At 38.5% G+C, this 23511-nt stretch overlaps 1 protein-coding gene across 1 annotated transcript in view; it reads right to left on the bottom strand.

The window, feature by feature from the left end:
• AGTPBP1 (ATP/GTP binding carboxypeptidase 1) overlaps positions 1–11530 on the bottom strand; it is a 134753-nt gene extending 123223 nt beyond the window's left edge. Inside the window, exon 1 of the mRNA XM_027775591.1 lies at positions 11465–11530. Coding sequence (XP_027631392.1) covers positions 11465–11496 — 32 coding nt within the window. The 5' untranslated portion in view covers positions 11497–11530. The remainder of the gene's footprint in view (positions 1–11464) is intronic.
• Between the last annotated feature and the right edge of the window lie 11981 nt (positions 11531–23511).

The raw sequence follows: 23511 nt of genomic DNA, 5'->3' as shown, positions 1-23511 counted from the left end.
AGTCAACAGGGTACTCGCTCAAGAACCCAAGCTGCCAGAGATGAGTTCATGACCACAAGAACAGGAGGAAAAAGAGAGAAAGAGAGAGAGAGAAGTGGCAAATGATTTACTAGCTCTTCAAGCTTTCACCTGGAAATGACAAATAGCACTTTTATAGCTAAAGTAAGTCAGCCAGTCACAAGGATAACCTCAAAGAAAATATAATATAACCCTGCCATGTGCCCAGAAGAAAGAAAACTATAATATGTGTGACTAGCCTTGAGGACTTCCACACTAAGCATGGCCATATTTCAAAGTTCAGTGAGATCTAAGAATAATATAGGCCACTTTTCAGGTTCTGTCTTTAGGAACAAGATGGGCATCCTCTCCCCATCCCCTCTAGCTGAGAGGTGGTGAGAACCAGAGAATATGCATTAAACCCAAAGGTAGAAACCATTTACTGAGAAAAAGCGGTGTCACTCTACCACCCTTAAACAACCACCTCTGGGTTAAATAGGATAGAAATAAACTTAAATATTTAGCCATAGAAATAAACTTGAATATTCAGTGACTGTACTGTGGTGTATCCATTAACAAGCAGCTTAACCTATATCTGAAGTATTAATAATACAATGCTGTATTCAGTGCACTATACTTTTTATCTGAACCAAAAATAAATGTTTACACATAATTAAGTCAGCTGTATCATACAAGTAGTGAAGTAATCTACAAAATAAAACCATTGGGACCAGCAGTTGGCATAATAGCTTTGTCGCTGGACTCCCATGTAGTCGACAGCGGTTCAAGCCCCGGACCTGGTGGCTTAAACTCATGCTGGGTACGTGTGCATGCAAGCCCAAGATCCCAAGAGGAGAATGGAGGAGAAGGGACTGCGGCGTGGCCATCCCCACTGGGGGGTGATTTCTCACTTTCTGTCTCTCTGTCTTTCTGGTGAGCACACACGCTCTAATAGCAAAAACCTCTCCAAATAAAAAAAAAAAAAGAAAAGAAAAAAAGCCATTAACACAACATAGTATTAAAAATCCTATAAGAGGAGACAAAAATCAGATTCAGACATATTACAAACATGGAAAAAATGATCCATTCTTCATTTTGACATTTTTATTTTGGAGAGGTGTTTGCTGTAGGGTGAGTGCCAGAAAGACAGAGAGAGACAGAAAGTGAGAAATCACCCTCCAGGAGGGATGGCTACACTGCAGTCCCTTCTCCTCCATTCTCCTCTTGGGATCTTGGGCATGCATGCACACATCCCCAGTGTGAGTTTAAGCCGCGGGATCCAGGACTCAAACCATGGCTGACTACATGGGAGTCCAGCAACATAGCCATTACGCTAACTGCTAGCCCCTCATTTTGACATTTCTAAAGATACTCTAAAAATGGAAAGATAGTGAATTTCCATATTTTGAAAGCTGTATTGCCTGTTTTCTATCTTTACCAATAGATCAATTAAGAAAGAAAAAAATGTGAATTTCTTTTTGGAAACTACCTGTTTCCGAAGATTGGCACTATCTACTTTCGTTACTATATTAATAACGCTCTGTAATTTCTATTTCCTTTTGACACAGCTTTTCTTTGTTGTTATCCTCCTTTTCCCCCCATATAAATGATTTGATCTTTTTAACCAGAAAAGACTATTCTTGAGGCTCAAAACTTGTAAAATTTGTCTTGATGTTGACTTCTCTGGTCAATTTTCCCTGACACAGCCTGCACATTCCACGTCTTCATTCCTCCTCTCCATCCCTCACACCCAACAAAAATGTTCTTGATATGTTTCTAAAAACATACTTTTCAAATATATGCTCTTTCCCATTTTTTCAATTTCCTTCTTTGGGAATTCCAATTACAAGTATATTAGATTTCTTTTGCAAGTCTGCCAGGTCCAGCTTTTTTCCTCTAATCCCTTCTTTTTTGTTTGTACCCATAAAATTGTGTTTCACTTTCTCCATTACTATTCTCTATGCCTTGTGCTGTGCTTTTAGATTATCTATCTAGTCTGTGCTCCTTCCAACTGAATTGTCCTGTAATAATTTTCTCTTCCTTTTCGAGTACGGCCAATTCACATTTCATCTCTTCCTACTGACTCACGAGGTCATCTCTCAGTTTCTGCTTTATGATCTTCACAGAAGTATCTGCACCATCTATTTTTTTTCATTTATAATAGAATATTTTGTGAGACTTTTCACCTGCTTTACAATAGTTATTTTTTATAAAAACTTTTTGTTAGTAGGTGTTGATCCTTTTTTATTTGTTCTTCTTTCTTTCGGTATCTTTTCATTACCCATGGAATAAGTTGAATTTTCCTTGATGAGTAACTTGTACAAACTCCTATAAGGAGATGGGAAGTAGAGGAAAGCCTGGGTAGTTTTCCAGGCTGATTAAGTTCCATAATTCAATGGCTATTTCCTTTCCTGCCACAAAGACCAACCACTTTGGGTAATACTATCTACTGTCTACACTACTTTTCTGAATCAATCCAGGTCCAAGGATGGTTGTGCTCCCACCCATGCATGCCTCAATTATAGTAGGCTATGAAGCTGTCATGAAACAATTCAGGGTTCACACTAAACCTTCGACATGTATATTTTTGTTGCAGATTTCTGGTATCTGCTCTTCTGGCCCCACTGCTTTGTCTCTGTTCTTGCCTTCACTTCCCAAGGGGCTCCTGCGCAGCGTCCCAGCCACATCTGGCAGCCTTACACGTATTGCTTAATATGCAGATAAGGTTCCCCAATTTTGTCAGTAACTGAATAATAAAAAGCACTGAGCTGTTTACCATGCCTAATTTGGGGTTTTGTTTTGATAGCTCTTTCCAAGAGGTGGGGAAAACACAATTTTTCAGTGCTGGACATATCACAAGTTTAGATATACTTTTTTTTAAGTTTTTTTCCATAGGGTGCATGTGCTTGCTGAAGAGAGAGAGACAGGGAGAGGAGAAGTGAGAAATCATCCTCCCAGTGGGGCAAGGCAATGCCACAATTCTCTCTCCTCCATTCTCCTCCTAGGATTTTGGGTACCACATACATGCGTGCCCAGAGTGAGTTTCAAGCTGCCGGGTTCAGGACTCAAACCACAGTCGACCACGTGGTAGTCCAGCACCCCAACCACCATGCCACCTACTGGCTCCAGAAACATAATTTTTTTTATTTATTTATATTTTTTGAGAGGTTTTTGCTATAGGGCGCATGTGCTCACCAGACAGACAGAGAGAGACAGAGAAATAGAAAGCAAGAAATCACCCCCCAGGGTAGATGGCCACGCCGCAATCCCTTCTCCTCCATTCTCCTCTCGGGATCTTGGGCACGCACACACACGTGCCCGGCGTGAGTTTAAGCCACCGGGTCCGAGACGTGAACCGCAGTCAACTACGTGGGAGTCCAGAGACATAGCCATTACGCTAACTGCTGGTCCCCAGAAACACAATTTTTAAAGATACTTCTGGTTCTTATAAAGAGAACAGATTAGACAAAGGAATCAAGAATACAGGCAGAGGAATAAATAAGGAGACTACTATACTCTTCTGGGAAGGATGATGAGAGCCTCATCAAGCAGCAATAATGGCCGTGGAGAGGTACACAAGTTAACGACGTATTTTTAGTGACAGACATAAAACTGACAGGACTCACTGCCTGCCTGGGTGTGGACTGCTAACAAAAACAGTAACAAGGGATGACTCCTAGATTTACAGGCTGCATTTGTTCATGGTTAGAATGTCATCAACAGACCAATACCTAGAGGATGAAAAGATCTACAAAGACTCGATTTGAGAAACATACTGTTAGAGATCATTAGGAGACTTCCGAGTGGCAACACCAAATAGCCATGCTGATACAGAGAAGATGTAAATACAGTGAGGAGTAAATCAACAGTGCTCTGAGGAGATTTCCCAAGGAGTGTGTATAGGTTAAGAAGATAAAATGTTTGGGACTGAGTGCCAAGGACAGAAACACTGGCCAAAGAAGTAGGAAAACAAACAAGAGACAGTGGGTACCACAGGAACCAAGAAGAGTGTTTTAAATAGGAGAGGGGAATCTAAAAGACATGTCAATTGCTCCTCCGAAGTTAATAAAATAGAAGCCAAAGAAACAACAAAAATTGTTGTTTCTACATAACTGCATCACAGAATGAAGTTCAAGAATATTCAGGGAGAAAAATCAGGACCAGCAGATGACACAATAGTTACATCGCTGGACTCCCACGTAGTCAACCACAGTTTGAGTCCCAGACCCAGCGGCTTAAAATGCATGGTGAGTGCATGTGCATGCATGCCCAAAATCCCCCCGGGGGTGATTTCTCACTTTCTGTCTCTCTCTCTCTCTGGCGAGCACATGCAACCTATAGCAAAAATCTCTATACATACATACACATACATACATACATACATACATAAATAAATAAATAAAATTCACCTATTAAAAATTACCAATGAAAGCCTGACCAAAACCAGACATGCACAGAAACACAAAAATTAACAGGCACACCTAGAAACAGATAAGTAGAATCTATAATGAGAACAATCAACCAAAATGAATAAAAGAACCAACACAACATTAGAATTAACAGACAAGAAGATTAAAATAGGGGTTCTGGCTTGTGCAAACATAATAGTATTACATTTGTACAAAAAGTTAGCCACATAGAAATATTTAAAAAGACCTAAATTAAACTACAAAAGGCTAAAATGAAATATTAAGTTGTATGAGACTAATGCAGCTGGACCATCCAATTTTGATGAACGATATACCCAAGAAGGTCAATACACTAAACTGAAGGTATAAGAAACATTAAAAAACAATCAAAACACATCACAATCAAACTTTCCAAAACTAGTGATTTCAAAAAGAACAAGTGAAAGCAGCCCTATTTTATTAAAATAAAAATTAAATTAAAATCATAATAATAAGGGCCAGCAAGTGACATGGTGACTAAGACACTGGAATCTCACATGGCCAACCACAGTTTGAGTTCCAGATCCAACAGTTTGAAAAATCAGGCTGGGCTGTGTACATGCATGACCAAAATCCCAAGAGGAAAATGGAAGAGAAGATTGCAGTGTGGCCATCCCCCAGGGAGTGATTTCTCGTTCTTCCTCTCTCTCTCTCTCTCTCTCTTTGGCAAGCACACATGACCTATGGCAGAAACCTAAAACAAATAAAACTATATTTACAGGAACAAAGTGTAATAATAGAATTCTCTTTAGAAAAAAAAATCAATAAAGGTATACTTTGGATAACTTCATGTCCATAAATTGCACAAAATAGAAGAAACAGACAAATTCCTTAAAAGGTACCATTTTAGTTTCCAACCGTTGCTAAAACTAGTTACCACAAACGTGGTTTCTTAAGACAACACAAACTTACTCTGGAGGGCAGAAGTCCAAAATCAACGTCAGTGGATTAAAGAGGTGTATGAAGGGACAGTTGCCAGAGGCTCTGAGAGAGAATTCATTTGCTTATTTTTTTCAGTTTCTAGAGGTTGCCTGCATTCCTTGGTTCAAGGTCTCTTGTAAATCATTCAATTTCCTGCTTCCATCATCACATCTCCTACTGTGGATGCTGATCTTACTGTCAAACCCTCCACAGTGGGCCTACTCAGAAAACCAGGATAATCTCCTGAATTCAAACTCCTTAATTTATCCACATCTACAAAATCCCTTTTACCAGATAAAGGAACATAGTCACAAGTGCCAGGGATTGAAATGTGGACATTTTCGGGATCAGCAGTTAGCATAATGGCTATGTCGCTAAACTCCCATGTAGCCGACCACGGTTTGAGTCCCAGACCCGGTGGCTTAAACTCACACCGGATGCATGTGCGTGCGTGCCCAAAATCCCAAGAGGAGAATGGAGGAAAAGGGATCACAGCGTGGCCACCCTCCCTAGGGGCTGATTTCTCACTTTCTATCTCTCTGTCTCTCTCTGTCTTTCCGGTGAGTGCACGTGCCCTATAGCCAAAAACCTCTCCAAAAAAAAAAAAAGAAATGTGGATATTTTTCAGGAGCCATTACTCAGCCTGCATAGATATAAATTACCAATGCTCATTCAAGATGAAACAGTTTATTTAAAAAGTGAGTTTATACTTTAAAAACTTCTTACAAAGAAAATCCCAAGCCAAGATGGGTCAATCAATGAAAACTACTAAACATTCAAGGAAGAAATAATACTAATTATATACAAACTATTCAAAAATATTTCAAAAGATGGAGTACTTCACATTCCAAAGTTCTATGGGCTGCTACCCTAATACCAAAACCAGACCAAAACATTACAAGAAAAGATGACAACAGGCCAGCAGCCTCATGTGCACAGATGCAAAAGTTCTCAACAACTTACTAGCGAATCAAATCCAACGACATATGAAAAAGTTAATAATATATTATGACCAAATAGGGTAAATCACAGGAATTTAAGGTTGGTTTAAACACTTGAACATCATTCAGTATAATTCCATGGCTCCTGAGAACTAGTGATTTCAGGGAAAAAAGAGAAATGAAGATTTTCTACTGATAATTCAGCCTCCAGTCCACAAACTTGAGCGGTAGGGGACCCCTCTAGCCTTCTCGCTATCTCTGCCTCTGTGTCTCTGTCTCTCTGCTTCTGTCTTCTCATTTTATTGTAATTTTTCCTTTTTAAAAAAAAATTTTTAAGGCAAAGTATTTTCTTGCTTTCAGCCCCACCTTTACCTTGTTAATAATCACCTCTCCCCCTCCCACCCAGGAGAGGCAAGAGGCAGGCCTTCAGAAGATTCCTCCATAGCTCTGAGAACTAGTGATTTCATGTGGCACACTCAGGCAGTTTTCAATTATGTGCTTTTTTTTAAAAAAACAAACAAACAAAAAAAAAAACCACAATAATTTTTAGTTTTTTTATTTTTTTCCTTTTTTTCTCTGTTTCTTTCTTCTTCTTGTTTTTTCTCTCTCTATGTTTCCTTTTCTTTTTCTTTTATCTCATCTCTCCGCCCCTCAATCTCCATTTACTGTGTTTCTAGACAGATCTAAGAGAACTATAGCCAAACATCAAAATACTATTAGGGTTAACATATTCTTCATTATCTACTGAATCTGCTGCACAAAGGGATCACAACAGAACAGCAAAATGATTCCAGAACACCTCTCTCTGCACGTTCCTGAACGTTCAGATTGAACTTCAAGAATTAGGAAGAAATACACCATCCATCAGATGACTAGAAATCACCACAGGACCACAAGAAATATGGGAAAGCAAGAAAATCTCTCTCTTCCAAGGGAAAAGAATAACTCCTCTTCTTCCACAGACAGTTCAATGGAAATGTCTGATAAAGAATTCAGAATATAAAATAATAGTGAAGCTAACAGAAATGGAAGAGAAGAGAGACAATGAACTGCAGAAGAGAAAGGAGAAAGGAGCTGACAAGTTCCAGGAGGTGAGTAAATTCTTCCAAGATCTAACAGAGGAATTACACACTTTAAAAAAGAACCAAATGGACCTATTAGAGATGACAGCTATAATACAGGAAGTCAAAATCTCCCTTGAAAGTATTAAAAGCACTAGATCATACAGAAAATAGAATCTCAGATGTAGAAAAGAAAACTGCTGGCCTTAAAAAATCTACCATGAAGACTGAGAAAACTGCCCCCAAAAATATGAGAAATACTAGATACAATCAAATGTCCAAACATCCAGATAATTGGTATCCCAGAAGGCAAAGAGACTCATAAGAGCATTGGTAATCTATTCCATGAAATTCTGTAAGAAAACTTTCCAAACCTAGAGAGGCACTCAAAGATTCAGTCCCAAGAAATACAAAGGACCCCAAACAGAATCAACCCAAGAAGATTTTTCTCCAAGACATTATAGCCAGACTGACCAAAACCACAGACAAAAACAAGATACTAAGATTGACTGGCAAGAGAGAAACTCAAGTTACCTACAAAGGATATCCCATCAGGATAACAACAGACCTCTCATCAGAAACAATGAGAGCAAGGAAAGAATGGGAAAATATATTCAAAGTGTTAAGGGAAAAGCAATTTCAACCAAGAATACTGTACCCGGCAAGATCTTCCTTCATGTGGGAAGAAAAGACAAGAACGTTATCAGATAAACAAAACCTGAAAGAACTTACCAGCACCAGACCAGATCTCTGAGAAGTTCTCAAGGGAATGCTATATCTGGAAAATTAAATACAGTCAAACAGAAATAAGAGTTCAAAAAACTAAAAAAATGGCCAACTTAATCATAGGGACAAGTCTGGATTGAATATTATATCCCAGAATTTAATTGGGAAGATCAAACCACAACAGAAGATAGATTAGATGACTGCAGTAAGCTAATAGCCCCAGCTAGGTGCTACTTTATAGTATGTTCATTGTACTCACTGAGGTTTGTGCCTAAAGTCAGACTTGTGTCTATGGATGTGTATATACCAGCTGTACTTGTTATTCAAAATATTTAGATTAATTAAGATCTTTAGTGAATCAACAAAACGTGGGGAAGGAAAAGGCATAGAAAGCAACCATAGGTACCAGAGACAGTATGGGAGGAGAGTGAGAGATGGCAGAGGGTGAGAGATAGTGAATCAAGGATGGAGAAAAAAGCAAAATATACAGGAAACAAAAAACAGAAAATTACTTGTTGATGATAACATGTATGTTGATATGCTTAACTGAACCAATATACAGTGTATTCTGGATGGAAAATCTCATTTTGTATGCTGTAATGATGTACAGTGAATAAATTTAAATTAAAAAAATTCACCTATTTACAATCTTGCAAGATAAAACTCATGCAATCATTTTAATACAAGATTTTTTTTTCCAAAAAGTCCAACACGCATACTGCATAAAAACCATCAGCAAACTAAAATAGGAGCAATTACAGAAATCCATAGCTTACAAAAATCCTTACAAGTGAAAGAACAAAGGCTAGCATGAGGTATGATAGTTAAGGTGCTGGATCCAACATGGCCCACTCTGCAGTTGGAGTCCCAGATCCAGCAGCTTGAAAAACACACCAGGTGCCTGTGGCATACATGCCAAAAATCCGAAGAAGACAATGAAGAATGTATTGCAGCATGGCTATCCCACCTGGGGGGGGATTTCTCATTTTCTCTCTCCAGCGAGCACACTTGATCTATAGCACAAAAATCCAAAGAAGACAATGAATGTATTACAGCATGGCTATCCCACCTGGGGGGGGATTTCTCATTTTCTCTCTCCAGCGAGCACACTTGATCTATAGCAAAAAAATAAAAAGAAAAGAAAGAAAGAAATGCTTTACCCCTAAGGTCAGAAATAAGGCAAGGATGCCCACTTCCATTCAACACTGTACTGGGAGTTCTAGCCAGCACAATAATAAGAAGAATCAATATCCAGATTAGTAAGAAAGATGCAAAATTATCTTTATTCACAAATAGCAAGGTTTTCTATTTCAGAAAATCTAACGAAGTATACAAAAAAAAGCTACTAGAATTAACAGTGAGTATAGCAACATTGAATGATATAAGAACAATATGCAAGCCTATTCACAGTGGCACAGCAGGAACACAACACTCTGCAATGCTGAAAGCCATACAGAAGATCAAGGTCCGGTTCCTGGGTTGGCCTATACGTGCTAGGCAAGCTTGTCCATGGGTACCAAGATCCTGGCTGGCTATGAATACTGGGAAGAGGAGTATAGCATATATCCTGGCAGGGATGCTTGTTTTTCTTTCTCTCTCTGTGACTCTCTCTCATAAAAGAAAGAAAGAAAGAAGTAACCTTAAAAAAAAAAAAAAAGAAAAGAAAAGAAATAGCGATTTAAAAAAAAAAAAGAAAACAGGCCCAGCCAATGGTACATTGGTTAAGGTGGCTAGATCCTACATGGCCAACTGCAGTTTAGTCTTGTACCCTGTGGCTTAGAAAACATGCCAGGTATGTGTGTGTGTGTGTGCATGCCCAAGATCCTAAGAGGAGAACAGAGGAGAAGGAATTGTGGCATGACCATCCCCCCTGGAAGGTGGCTTCTCACTTGCCCTTTCTTTCTTTCTTTCTATCTCTCTCTGGCAAGTCTACAGCAAAAACAAAAAGAGAGAGAACAATATATAAAAATTGATTATATTTCTATATACCAGCAACTATCAACAGGAAACCAAAATTTATAGAAAGAGTATCACTAAAAATAGCATGAAAAATTATGAAATAGGGATAAAACTGACAAGTTAAAAGACCAGTACACTGAAAGTTACAAAATACTACTAAAATCAAAGACTATAAAAAGAGAGCTATAAATATCATGTTCAAACAGTCAAGAGAATCAATATTGGTAAGATGTTAACTAGCCCCAAATTGATCATGGCTCCCTTATAAAACACAAATAATGCCTAATTCCTTTCCTAGAGAAATTACACAAGTATATGAACAATGCAATTCATTATGAGATATTACATAGCTAGTAAATACAAAACTTAGAGAACAAATCACTTCTGCAAAAACTGTGTGTATATTCATTATAAAACATATTCAAAACATACCTATAAATGCGAAGTAGCTTATATGTAAATATAAAACACAACATCACAACAAAGCTGAAAATTTTATTATCAATATTAATACTGTCATTTACTGAGTCAGCCAGAAAATAGTCTTCCCAGTCCTATAGTAAAAGCATTATCAGTAAAATAATTTCACATGAGAAAATAGAGGCTTAACAACATTAAGCTATCTGTTCAAGGCTGTATAACTAAGAAAATTCCAATACAGAATTGACTGGATTTGTCTGATTTTTAACTGAAAGAAATCAAACCAATGTTAAGACAGTTTCTCAGTATACCAGAGCTTTATCAGAAATGATATGAAGTGCTGTAACTTGGGGGCCAGATAGTCTATATTTTAGGCACAGTGGACTATAATAGTCTTCCCCACCACCACTCCAGATCACCATTTTGAATGAACATGGCTGAGCTTCAGTAAAACTTGGTGAATGCTGAAATTTAAATTTCATGTAGTCTTCGTATGTCACAAAATACTTATTTTTATTTTCTTTTAATCATTTAAAAACATAAAAACCATTTTTAGCTAACTGGTCATACAAAAATAAGAGGTAGGTAGATTTAGCCCATGGATCATGATTCGCTGACTCCTGTTTGAACCATAAAGTTCATTTTTAATTTGCCAGAGGGCACATGCACTCCCTAGAACAAGTCAGAGAGAGAGAAAGAGAGAAAGCACCTTCCCTGGGGAATGGTCATGTCACAATCTCTTTACCTCCATTTTTCCCTTTTAGGATTTTGAACACACATGTATACATGCCAAGCATGTTTTCTGAGCTACCAGGTCTGGGATTCGAACTAGGCAGTCAGCTATTTGGGATCTAGCTGCAACCAACATGCCACCAATTGGTCCCAAAACTGTTAAATATTAAGAAGGTAAATACAATATCCTATTACTTAAACATATTTTCAAGGTACTGAGTGTCTAGTTTCATGTATTATTTCTGTAATTACTACATACCTTTTCTCTGATACTACTTTTAATTTGCTCATCTTGATTTACTTCATTTCACCATTGCAGGAAATCTAAACAAAAAATAATAATAGTATTAACATTTATATAATTCTGTTTTCTATATACTAGATGTGAAAACTGCCATACAACTGAAAGTTTTCACTATGAGCAATACGAGATAACACCGGAAACCAAAAAAAAAAAAAATGTTTTATGTGCTTCTGGTAGATCATTTCAATGTGCAATGTACAACTATTAAAATACCTAAGCTCATCCAAGAAAATATTATTAAAATCCTTGAGCTACAAAAATGCAGAAACCTAACATAATTCAGGTTATGACCTACTGCTAAGATTTCTTTTGAGACAGCTCAAATTATCCTTCCTGTTCTACTATGCGTCCTTAAAATACAGGTATTCTTCACTTAATAACCAAGTTCCATCCCTATTTCTAGGTCATTAAGTAAACTGGTCAATACACAAAGAGCTTAAAGGCAGGTGTCCTGTGGTGTGTCATGGCACCACAAGGCATATATTTTTCAATAGATTTTACATGATACCACACATACTCCAACAAGAGCCATGACATACTAGAATAGGGTAATTCTTCCCATATGAAAACTATATATTAGATTAAATGCCAGAAAGGGGCAAGACATACAACACAATAATACAAATCTGGCTTAATGGTCATTGCATTTATTCTGAACACTACGCTGGGTGCACAATAAAGTACAAATTTATAAATAAAATAAAATAGCCTGACTGCAAATGTTTCATGTAGTAAATACTGACTGTGGGAATGAGACAAAGACTAAGAACGGGGTGCTCTGCACTGGACAAGTAGTCAAGTCTGGGCAGTCGTTAAACAGGTGGGCCGTTAAGTGAGGAGTGGCTGCACTCAAATCAACTAGAGCATCTCGTGATTACTGTACTGTCTATCATTCCACAGCAATCCAGTACCAGTAAAAATGTATCATTTCTCCACATGAGAACATTTTTCATCAGTAATAAATTAAGAGTGAGTAAAAAAGTTTCTATACTGTTATCTCATTGTTTTTGTTTCGGTTACCAGAGAGAAACAAAGAAAAAGGAAGAGAGCAAAAGCAACCCCCAATGGGACATGATCACAATTCCTTTTCAACGATTTTTCCATCCTGTCAGGATTCTGGGCATGCACTTAGATGCACCCAGAGCGTTTTTCAAGCTGCTGGAGCCATGATTCAATCCATGACTCTCTTAACCACTAGGTTACAGAACCAGTCTATTATCTCATTTAATGTACTTGATACACATCTGCCTTCAACCAATACAGTTTTCAGCTTTAGAAGTATACATTACACACTTTAAAACAATTTTAAATTGTGACTAATAAAATTTTTAGCATTCTTCAGATTGATTTTGCAACTACGCACCCTGAACATCTTCAATTTTTTCTATACAAGGGTACCTGTGCATACATGTGAGACATAGAGAGACAGAGAGAGAGATTCCCTAGTAGAATCAGGCCGCTGTGTAATCCATGTCCCTCCAACCTTCCATGCAATCAGGATCCTGAGCATGCACACGCATGGTATTAGGAGGTGGGGCCTCTGGGAGATAATTAGGTCATAAGTGTACAGCCCTCATGAATGGGAGAATTAGCTCGCTCCTTCTACCAATGTGAGGACGCAGCAAGAAGGCACCATCTATGAAGCCGAGAACAGGCTCTCACTAGACACTGAATTGGCTTGATTTTGGACTTAGCCTCCACAACTGTGAGAAATAAACTTTTGTTGTGTACAAGCCACTCAGTCTGTAGTTTTCTGCTATAATAAACCAAACAGACTAAGACAACTTTGAAAATTGTTACTGAGTACCTGTTTACATATAAACATATGTCAAAAACAATTTATTTTTATTTTAGTCAAGATAGCACATGTGTACATGAGAGGAAAAAGAGGTACAGAGAAAAATGGAAAAGCACCCTCAACAGAGTTTCGTCATGCCACAATCCCTTTTCCCCAGCCTCCAGCTCCTTATGTCCGGCACGTTTTTCAGACTGACCCAGGGATCTGAACCTGTGGCTAGCCACGCCTCCAGCTCCTTAGGATCCTGGACACATGCACGCATGTCTAGCATAATTTTCAGACTGACCTAGGGATCTGAACCTGTGGCTAGCCATACGGCTTCTGGCACTGCAATACAGTTCGCTACCAATTATGCCATCAGGTTGGGTCCAAAACCAATTTTTAAGAGAACAATCAGTTTTCTTCTAGAAACTTGTAAATGCTGAATATATGACCCATCATATCACATATATAGAATCTGTCATCTAATTCATCGCAGATCCTAAGTAGTGTATCACCACTGATGACAACAAAAGCAATCGCAATGGATTCCTATATTTCCTCAACACTGTGAGGAAAAAGTGACACAAATCCAATGTTCTGGACACATCCACATAAGAAGGCACATAATATCTATTAGATTGTTGGGAAAATCATGACATAGTTTTCTATGTTTCTCTATGCAAAAATGTGTCACGACTGTCCTGACGACACAATAATATTTCCATGGTCATTAGTTGATTCGTTTTTTGTATCTGTGAACTAGATAAGTTCTTTAATAATATAGATTATTTATTATCTCTCTCCATCAAAGTTAGAGCTCCAGGAAGACAAAGATCTTTGCTTTGCTCACTAAATGCCTATACATTTTTATACTGCAGTTTCTCAATTAATTTTTATGTAAACAAAAAATACTTCAAAGTTCTCTTTTGAACAGTAATCCCACTCTTGGGACTCTATCCAAAGAAAATAAAATCAGTATATCAAAGAGATATCTGCACTCCTACATTATTGTGGCATTATTTACAATAGGCAAGATATTAAATCAACCTAAGTATCCACCAAAAAATGAATAAAGAAAATGCAGCATAAAGGTGTCATCAAAAAGTTCATGGAAAATGAATATTAGAAAAACACTGCATGAATTTCAAAACTGTTGTGTATCAAAATAAACTCATACTAACTTGCTATAACATATCTAAACAGGGCATAGTTTAAGATACTAGGAAGAGTAACATATCAATTAAAAAAAAACTATCAGAACAATGAATTCTGCTAAAATTGAAGAACAAATATCAAATTTATGTGACGTTTGGGTAAAAGAATGGTGAAATTGTTGATGTTTTATGAAAAGGTCATGGGGACAATGCCACAAAGAAATCAGCAGTTTACAAATAAATAACTTGTTTTAAATAAGAATGAGATGATGTCGAAGATAATGCCCACAGCAGCAATCCCTGGACATCAGCTTATGAGGGAAAAATTGACCTTACTCATGCCGTAATTAAGAGGACCAAAGGCATTTGAGCTGTGAGCAATCCCTTTCAGGGGCTAGAACAACTGAAGATTTTCTGCTCAGAATTCGCCCTTCAGACCCAAGATCTAGAATGGAGAGGCAAAGAACAGGGCCTTTGAGAAGCCAGCTGCATTTGAGTGAGAAAACAAAACGGAACTGCAGATCATCTCCTGCATGACTCTGAATGCTCAGATTTAACTTTTAAAAATTAAAAAGAAACGTATAATCCATCAGATGACCAGAAACCACCACAGAGGCACAAGAAATATGAGAAAGCAAGAAACTATCTCTCCCCTAAGGGAAAAGAACAATTCATCATCCACAGACAATACAAGGGACTGCATGGAAATGTCAGACAAAGAATTTAGAATATCCAGGGGCCAGCGGGTGGCGTGGTGGTTAAGGCACCGGACATTCCCAAATGGCCGACCACAGTTTGAATCCCAGACCTGGTGGCTTGCTTCCTCACTTTCCCTCTCTTTCTCTCTGTCTCTCTCTCTGGTCAGATTAAAAAATAAATGAATGAATAAATAAAATTAATTATTAAAAAAAAGAATTTAGAATATCCATAGTGACAAAGCTAACAGAGATGCAAGAGAAAAAAGAGACAATGAACTCCAGAAGATATAGGAGAAAAGAGACAATGAGTTCCAGGTGAGGAAGTTCTTGCACAAGTTGAAAGAGGAAATACACACCATGAAAAAGAACCAAAAAGAACTGTTAGAGATGAAGATTATAATACAGGAAATCAAAACCTCCCTTGAGGGACCAGCAGTTAGCGTAATGGCTATGTTGCTGGACTCCCATGTGGCTGACTGAGGTTTGAGTCCCAGACCCTGTGGCTTAAACTCACACCAGGCACGTGTGCGTGCATGCCCAAGATCCCAAGAGGAGAATGGAGGAGAAGGGACTGCGGAAATTCACCAAAAAGACTGAGAAAAAAACCGGAAAAAAAAAAAAAAACGAGAATAATATACAAGAAATACTGGATACCACTAAACATCTAAACATCAGAATAATCAGTATCCCAGAAGGCGAAGAAGCTAAAAAAGCCATTGATAACCTATTCCATGAAATCCTGGAAAAAAACTTTCCAAACTTAGAGAGGCATTCTAATATCCAGGCCCAAGAAAGGCAAAGGACCTCGCATAGAATCAACCCAAGAAGATCTTCTCCAAGACATATCATAGCCAGATTGATCAAAACCACAAAGACAAGATACTAAAATTGACAAGAGAAAAACATCAAATTACTTATAAAGGATATACCATCAGACTAACAGTGGACCTCTCATCAGTAACAATGCAAGCAAGGAAAGAATGAGAAAATGTATTTAAAGTGTTGGGACCAGCAGTTAGCATAATGGCTATGTTGCTGGATTACCATGTAGTCGAGCACGGTTCAAGTCCCGGACTCAGTGGCTTAAACTCACACCAGGCGTGTGTGCGTGTGTGCCCAAGATCCTGAGAGGAGAATGGAGAAGGGACTGTGGCGGGGCCATCCCCCCAAGGGGTGATTTCTCACTTTCTATCTCTCTGTCTCTCTCTGTCTTTCTAGCTAGTGCATGCGCCCTATAGCAAAAACCTCTCCAAAAAAAAGTGTTAAGTGAAAAACAATTCCAACCAAGAACATAATACCCAGCAAGATGATCTTTCAATGGGAAGAAAAGACAAAAACATACTCAGATAAACGAAACCTGAAAGAACTTACTAACACCAAACCACCAGCTCTCCAAGAAGTCCTGAAGGGAGTACTATACCATAAAACTAAAGACAGACACATAGATATAAGAATTAAAAAAAAAAAAGAAAGAAAAAAATGGGCAACTTAGTGGTAGAGACAAGTCTCAAGCTGAATGTTATCTTCCAGAATTTAAATGAAAAGGTCAGACCACAACAGAAGAGAGATTAATTACATGTGACTCAACTGGAGAAATAGAATTTTATGACTTTTGACTAAAACATTACTAACTTTCTTCTATACTTTGTTTTCCAGGTTTAAGGTTTTTTGTCTTCTCTTGAACTGTTTATAGATTCACCCTCCTACTATTTGAACAGAATCCTAACCTTTTTCCTGGCTTTAAACTCTTAAGAGAATTTCTCTTAACATTTTTTATTTCAATTTATTAAAGTTAAAACTGCTTTTCTTGAAATTAAAAAATACACTTAAAAAATACCTATTTAATGGCTGCAGTAAGCTATATAGCATCAGCTAGGTACTACTTTATAGTATGTTCATTCTATTCATTGAGTTTTATACCTAAAGTCAGATATATGTTCACATATAATGTGTATATCAGCTGAACATGCTATGGAAAGTATTTAGATTAATTAAGATATTTTGTGAATTAATAAAATGTGGGGAGGGAAAGGCATGGAAAGCACCTGTAGATACTGGAGATAGTGTGGAAGGAGTGTGGGAAATGGCAGAGGGTGAGAAGTAGGGAATCAAGGCGGGGAGAGGGGGACAAAATGTATAAGAAACAAGAAGTGGAAAATTATTTGTTGATGGTAACATGTACAGTAACATCCTTGATTAAGCCAATAGACAGTGTATTCTGGATGGGAAATCTCATTTTGTATGTTGTGATGATGTACAGTGAATGAATGTAAAATAATTAAAAAAAAAAAAAGAAACCCATTGGAACTTGTACTTAAAAAAAGAGGACCAAAAATTAATAGTAAAAACAACAGCCAACACCAAAGACATCTCAATAAGAGAAGTAAGCCCAATCATCTTACACAATATTAACTGAAAAAATTCAAGTAGAGTAAACATGGGACCACCCCATTGTGATGTGTACAGAAGGCCAAACCCCACATGTCTGACAGCAGTTTAAGTACTAGCCCATGAGGCTTGAAAAATACACTGAGTACATATTCATATAGGTCCAGGATCCTGATGAGATGGAGAGAACCCTCCCTCCACTGGGGGGTTCTCTCTCTCATGACCACACATTTCTTCTGGCAAAATAATTTTTAATAAATAAATAAATATAGAGCAAATTTTCTACTCAAAAGGTATCAAAACTTATGCCGAGATGAGCTGCAGACAAGAACAAAGCTTTCAATCAAAATATCAAGCGGGTTCAGGGCCAGGACCACACACTTCTACTGGCAAAATAATTTTTAATAAATAAATATAGAGCAAATTTTCTACTCAAAAGGTATCAAAACTTATGCCGAGATGAGCTGCAGACAAGAACAAAGCTTTCAATCAAAATATCAAGCGGGTTCAGGGCCAGCAAGTGGCAGAGTGATTGTGGTGCTGGACCAGGGCCAACTGTGGTTCAGGTACCAGACCTGGCAGCTTGAAACTCACACCAAGTGCATGTGCATGTGTGCCCAAAATCCTAAGAGGAAAATAGAGGAGGAGGACTGCAGCATGGCCATCCTCCCAGGGAATATTTCTCATTTTCTCTCTCTGTCTCTGTGTCTCCAGTGAGCGCACATACCTTACAGCAAAAATCTCTCTCTGAAAAAAAGAGAGAGAAACAAGTGGGATCAAGATCCTGAAGGAGTTTTTCAAAGAACTGTAACAAGAGATCATGTGGCTTTACCAGCACCATCCTAAAAATGAAGCACAATCAAAGCAATGGCTACAGAGAGGTAGAAGTGGTCCAGTCAAAGCAAAAGTGGACTGACCAAACACAGAGGTCATGACCAAAGTTTTGGAGATGCTGAAGGCATTTTCCTTGTTGTTTTTCAAGAAGTCCAAAGAATGATAACGTCTACTTGTTCTGAGAGCATTTTGAGAAAGTTAGCTGAAGCTTCGGCACACAAACAACAACAACAAAAACCCTACGAAAGCTTCACCAGAAAGCCCTTCTCCAACAAGACAATGCTCCTTTCATTTCTCCTATCAAACAAAGGCAATTTTGTAAGTTTAGATGGGAAATAATTAGGTATCCAACTTACAGAACTTACTTGGCTTCTCTCTTTTCTTACTATTTCCTAATCTTAAAATCTTTAAAGGACGCCCATTTTTCTTCAGTTAATCATATAAAAGGCTATCTTAACATAGTTAAATTCGCAGGACTCTCAGCTGTTTAGAGTTGAACTAAATGGTTGGCATCATCGTTTACAAAAGTGTCTTGAACTTGATGGAGTTTATGTTGAGACATAAAGTTTGTGTTTTTTAATTCCATTTTCCATGAACTTTTTGAAGTTCCCTTAGGTATTGTTACAAAAAGCAGTTAAGTTCTAACACATGATACAACATAGATCAACCCTGAAAACATTATACTAAATGGACTGAAGACCTAAACCCATTAACCTCCCAGAAAGTTCCTCAACATTGGTGTTGGCAATTTTCTGGATAGGACACTAAAAGCATAGGCAACAAAAAAAACAAAAATAAGCAGATGGGGCTACATCAAACCACAGAGATTCTGCACAACAAACAATTAACAAAATGAATAATCAGCCTATGAACTGGGAGGAATATTTGCCAATCATATATTTGATGAGGGGTTATTTCATAAATTACTGAGGAACTCACACAATTCAATAGCCAAAAAAAAGAACAACCTGATTTAAAAATCAGCAAAGCACCTGGACAGATATTTATCCAAAGACACACAAAAATACCCACCATGCATATAAAAAGGCCCTCAACATCACTTACCAGGGACATATAAATCAAAATCATCAATCACCTCATATATGTTAATATGGCTATTATCAAAAAGATGAAACATCTACAATTTACTTCCTGGTTCCTCCAGAGAATAAAGATGAAGAAAAGCTGTAGTAGTCATTAGTAGGCAAAGCTGGTGCAGACCATGACATGTCCAGCCTGGTTCTACGGCAAATAATTATAACAAAAGGGTACTGATCATCATAACCTTCTGACCTCAAGTTTCCTGAATTTGAAATGGCAGTGTAGTTCCAGAAATGATGCTCCAGAAGAAATTTCACAATTCAAAAGGCGAGTTTCTAATCATGAAGGAGATAAAATTGGTTTCCTGGTTCTCTTCTAAGGTTTTGAGAGTCCTTATAATTCAACCTAGAGTCTCTTCCTTCAGACCTCGCAACAATTCTGTGAGCCACTAAACGCCTGTACCAGATACTGATTTATTGTCTTTCATCTACAATTTCACCTTTATGGGAGTTCTATGAAAATTGATTTGTACCCTTTATTTTCTTCTTTGCTAGCTTGTGCAATATTAAACTTCATCAGTAGAAGGCACTGGAAAGACATTGCAGAAAAGGTTTTTTGTTTTAAGGATATTCACTTGGATACAGCAGGAAAAGCTTCTCCAGGTCTTACTCCTGTGACAAGGCTATCTTCTCGACCTCCAGGATTCTGCAGTACATATAGTGTCTCTAACAAGAGCCATGGCAGTTTTGAAGCAAACTGCCTCTGGTAAGATATCTCTCCAAAAACAGCATTCCTGGCACTCTAAAGGGCAGATTTCCAGCAAATTGCACTGACATACCATAGCTATCAGCCTTGGGCCTGCCCTTTCCAACAAGGTCTAGATCTCACATACAGGGAGGATAAGTGCTCTATCTCGACCGTGGCGGTAGTCACTGCTCCTTTTATTTGCTATTCCTATATTATCTAGGGTTATCTTTGCTTCTTACTGGTAAGTCTCTCAATACTCTAATACCATCACAGTTAGCAATTCTTTATATCAATAACCCTTCTCTGTTAAATTAGTGTGGTTTCTATCTCCTGTCTGTATCCTTACTGGTACATCCTAACAATTCCTTAAATTGTTCAGTAATCTATAGTGAACCCTCTCTGCTTAAAATAGAGTGAATTCTGGGGCCAGCAGGTGGCATAGTGGTTAAGGTGCTGGACTCCCACATGGCCGACTGCAGTTCCCATTGGCTTGAAACTCACACAGGGCACACATATGTGCATGCCCAAAATTCCAAGAGAAAAATGGAGGCATGGCCATCACCCTCAGGGGATGATTTCTTGCTTCCTGTCTGTCTCTTTCTGTTTTTCTGGCAAACACATGTGCTATGTAGCAAAAATCTTAAAAAAAAAAAAAAGAGAAAAGAAAAGAAAAGAAAAAGAATATTTTTTTTTTCGAGAGATTTTCACTGTAGGGCATGTGCGCTTGCCAGACAGACAGAGAGAGACATAGAGACAGAAAGCGAGAAATCACCCCCCAGGGGGGATGGTCACGCCGCAATCCCTTCTCCTCCATTCTCCTCTCGGGATCTTGGGCATGCACGCACACGCGCCCAGCGTGAGTTTTTTCTTTAAGCCACCGGGTCCGGGACATGAACCGCGGTCGACTACGTGGGAGTCCAGCGACACAGCCATTACGCTAACTGCTGGTTCCCAAGAAAAAGAACATTTTAAAAAGAGTGAAGTATTTCTCTACAACTGAATTTTCATCATTTTCTTTTTAAATAAAGGACTTGGGTGGTAGAAGAAGGAAGTAGTAGAATAATCTCAAAGGAGTAGAATATCCTTAATTAGTGAAAAAAGAAGTTTGTAGTAGTGTATGGAATGTAAATTCCATTAATCCCAAGAGAGGCATGAGCATTAGGCTTTGATTATTATGCCCCCACATCCATCAGTGTTACTGCCAAAGGCATGTTTTAGTTAACAGTAAACAAACTAATTCCTCAAATGGTTGTAGGTTTACAACCTACAATGTGACCTTCACCCTTTGGTTATAGCAATGTTCCCAGAACACATGAGGTAAAGAACAAGGTAAGCCCAATTAGTTGCCCACATTATTTTAAATTGGCCAATATAAATTCTCGACAAACAACATGTAACCTCTCCTCTTCTTGTTCTCTTGCCAACCACTTCAGTGTACACATCCTAGGCAACTAGAATCTGTGTTATCTAAGTGAGTCATCCTTAGCCTCTGGTTCACATAAACTTCTGCTTCTCTTAGGGACCTTAGCCTTCCTTTTTAGGGGAACATTTCTAAGTGATACTAATTATGAATAGCCAGGGTTACAAACTACTAGTGAAGGTTATGATTCTAAATTGGCCTATTAAATATTTTAATAATAATATTGAAGGTAGGCTCCATACTTGGGCTCTCTTCCTCTCTCTCCCTTCACCCAGTCTTCCAGTTGCTGGTCCACCTGAGCCTTGTGAACATCTTGTAACCATTCTCCTACCTCATAGAATCAGCTCGTTAGGGACCAGCAGTTAAGAGTAATGGCTATGTCGCTGAACTCCCATGTAGTTGACCACAGTTCGAGTCCCACACCCAGTGGCTTAAACTCATGCCGGGCGCATGTGCGTGCGTGCCCAAGAACCCGAGAGGAGAATGGAAGAGAAGGGACTGTGGTGTGGCCATTCCCCTGGGGGGTGATTTCTCGCTTTCTGTCTCTCTGTCTCTCTCTGTCTTTCCGGTGAGCACACGAGCCCTACAGCGAAAACCTCTCAAAAAAAAAAAAAAAAAGTATCAGCTCATTGCCAGCCAGTTCAGAGGTATGCTCCCTTGCGCCCCATTAACATCACAAGACCAGAGGCACTGAATTAATGTACAAGCTCTAGAGACTGTGAGAATCAATAACCTGACCTTTTACTGTCATCTTCAAACAATGTATGTGAGAATGGACCCCGACATGAAGACTGTGCAGATCGGATAGCTGATCTTTGATCTTAGCACATGTAAGATGAGCCTACGCTCGTGATGACACAGACCACGCTCCACCAGGCCATCAGCAGAGCATCCTGCCCTAAGCGAGTGAGTGCATGTCTTCCCCTGCTGCAGCTCTGGGTGTGCTCTTTGGAATCAGCAAATACGGGCAAGACTTCTCAGATTTGGGGCTGCCCATTTATAAATAGTAACTCCAACTCAGACTACCATCATTCCTGTTCTACTTTGGTCCACAGGGCCAGTGAGTGGTGTGGTGGTTAGGCACTGGACTTCCACTTGGTCGACTTTGGTTCAAGTCCCAGAGCTTACTATATCACTATCTCTCTCTCTCTCTCTCTCTCTCTCTGGTGAAAGTCTGTGCCCTAGAGCAAATATAAAATAATAATAATAAAAACTTAGTCAGCAATAAGTTACCACTTTAACAACCACTAGAACTGCTGTAATAAAAGACGACAGTTTAAAACAAGTACTAGCAAGGATATGGAGAAATTAGAACCTTTAGAAATGTAAAATGATACCTTTGCTTTGTAAACTGTGTAGCCGGTCCTTAAAATCCTGAACAAAAAGTGACCATATGACAGAGCTATCCTATCCTTAGATATATATCCAGAAGAAATAAAAACTGAATCTGGACAGTGGCACAGTGGTAAAATGTGAAGCTGATCCACATGGGAGCGTTCCAAGTTAATATGGAGAAACCTCCCTGTGTGCACAGGGAACACATGTGCCCACGATCTAGGGCTGCCCAGGATGGATGGATAAGGCGTCAAGACTCTATTAGGGCACTATGTCCCCCATCTATCTATCTATCTATCTCTCACTTTCTCTCTCTCTCTCTGTCTCTCTCATTCACAGAAGAAACAGAAATTGTTTTTTATTTTTTTAATTTTTATTATTTTATTTAAATTTATTTAGTTATTTATTTTAATTTGACCAGAGAGGGAGAGAGCAAGAGAGAAAGAGAAAGGGAGAGGGAAAGTGAGAAAGCAAGCCACCATGTCCGGGACTCAAACCACAGTCGGCCATGTAGGAGTCCAGCACCATTAACCACCATACCGCCTGCCAGCCCCAAAATAAAAAATTTTAAATAAAGGAAAACTAGGTCCACACAAACCAGTACA

Source organism: Tupaia chinensis, unplaced genomic scaffold (assembly GCF_000334495.1).
Source record: "Tupaia chinensis unplaced genomic scaffold, TupChi_1.0 Scaffold000007_1, whole genome shotgun sequence".
In the NCBI taxonomy this organism is placed as follows: Eukaryota; Metazoa; Chordata; class Mammalia; order Scandentia; family Tupaiidae; genus Tupaia; species Tupaia belangeri.
The sequence above is the reverse complement of the archived record's forward strand: the minus strand, read 5'-3'. Positions and strand labels throughout refer to the sequence as shown.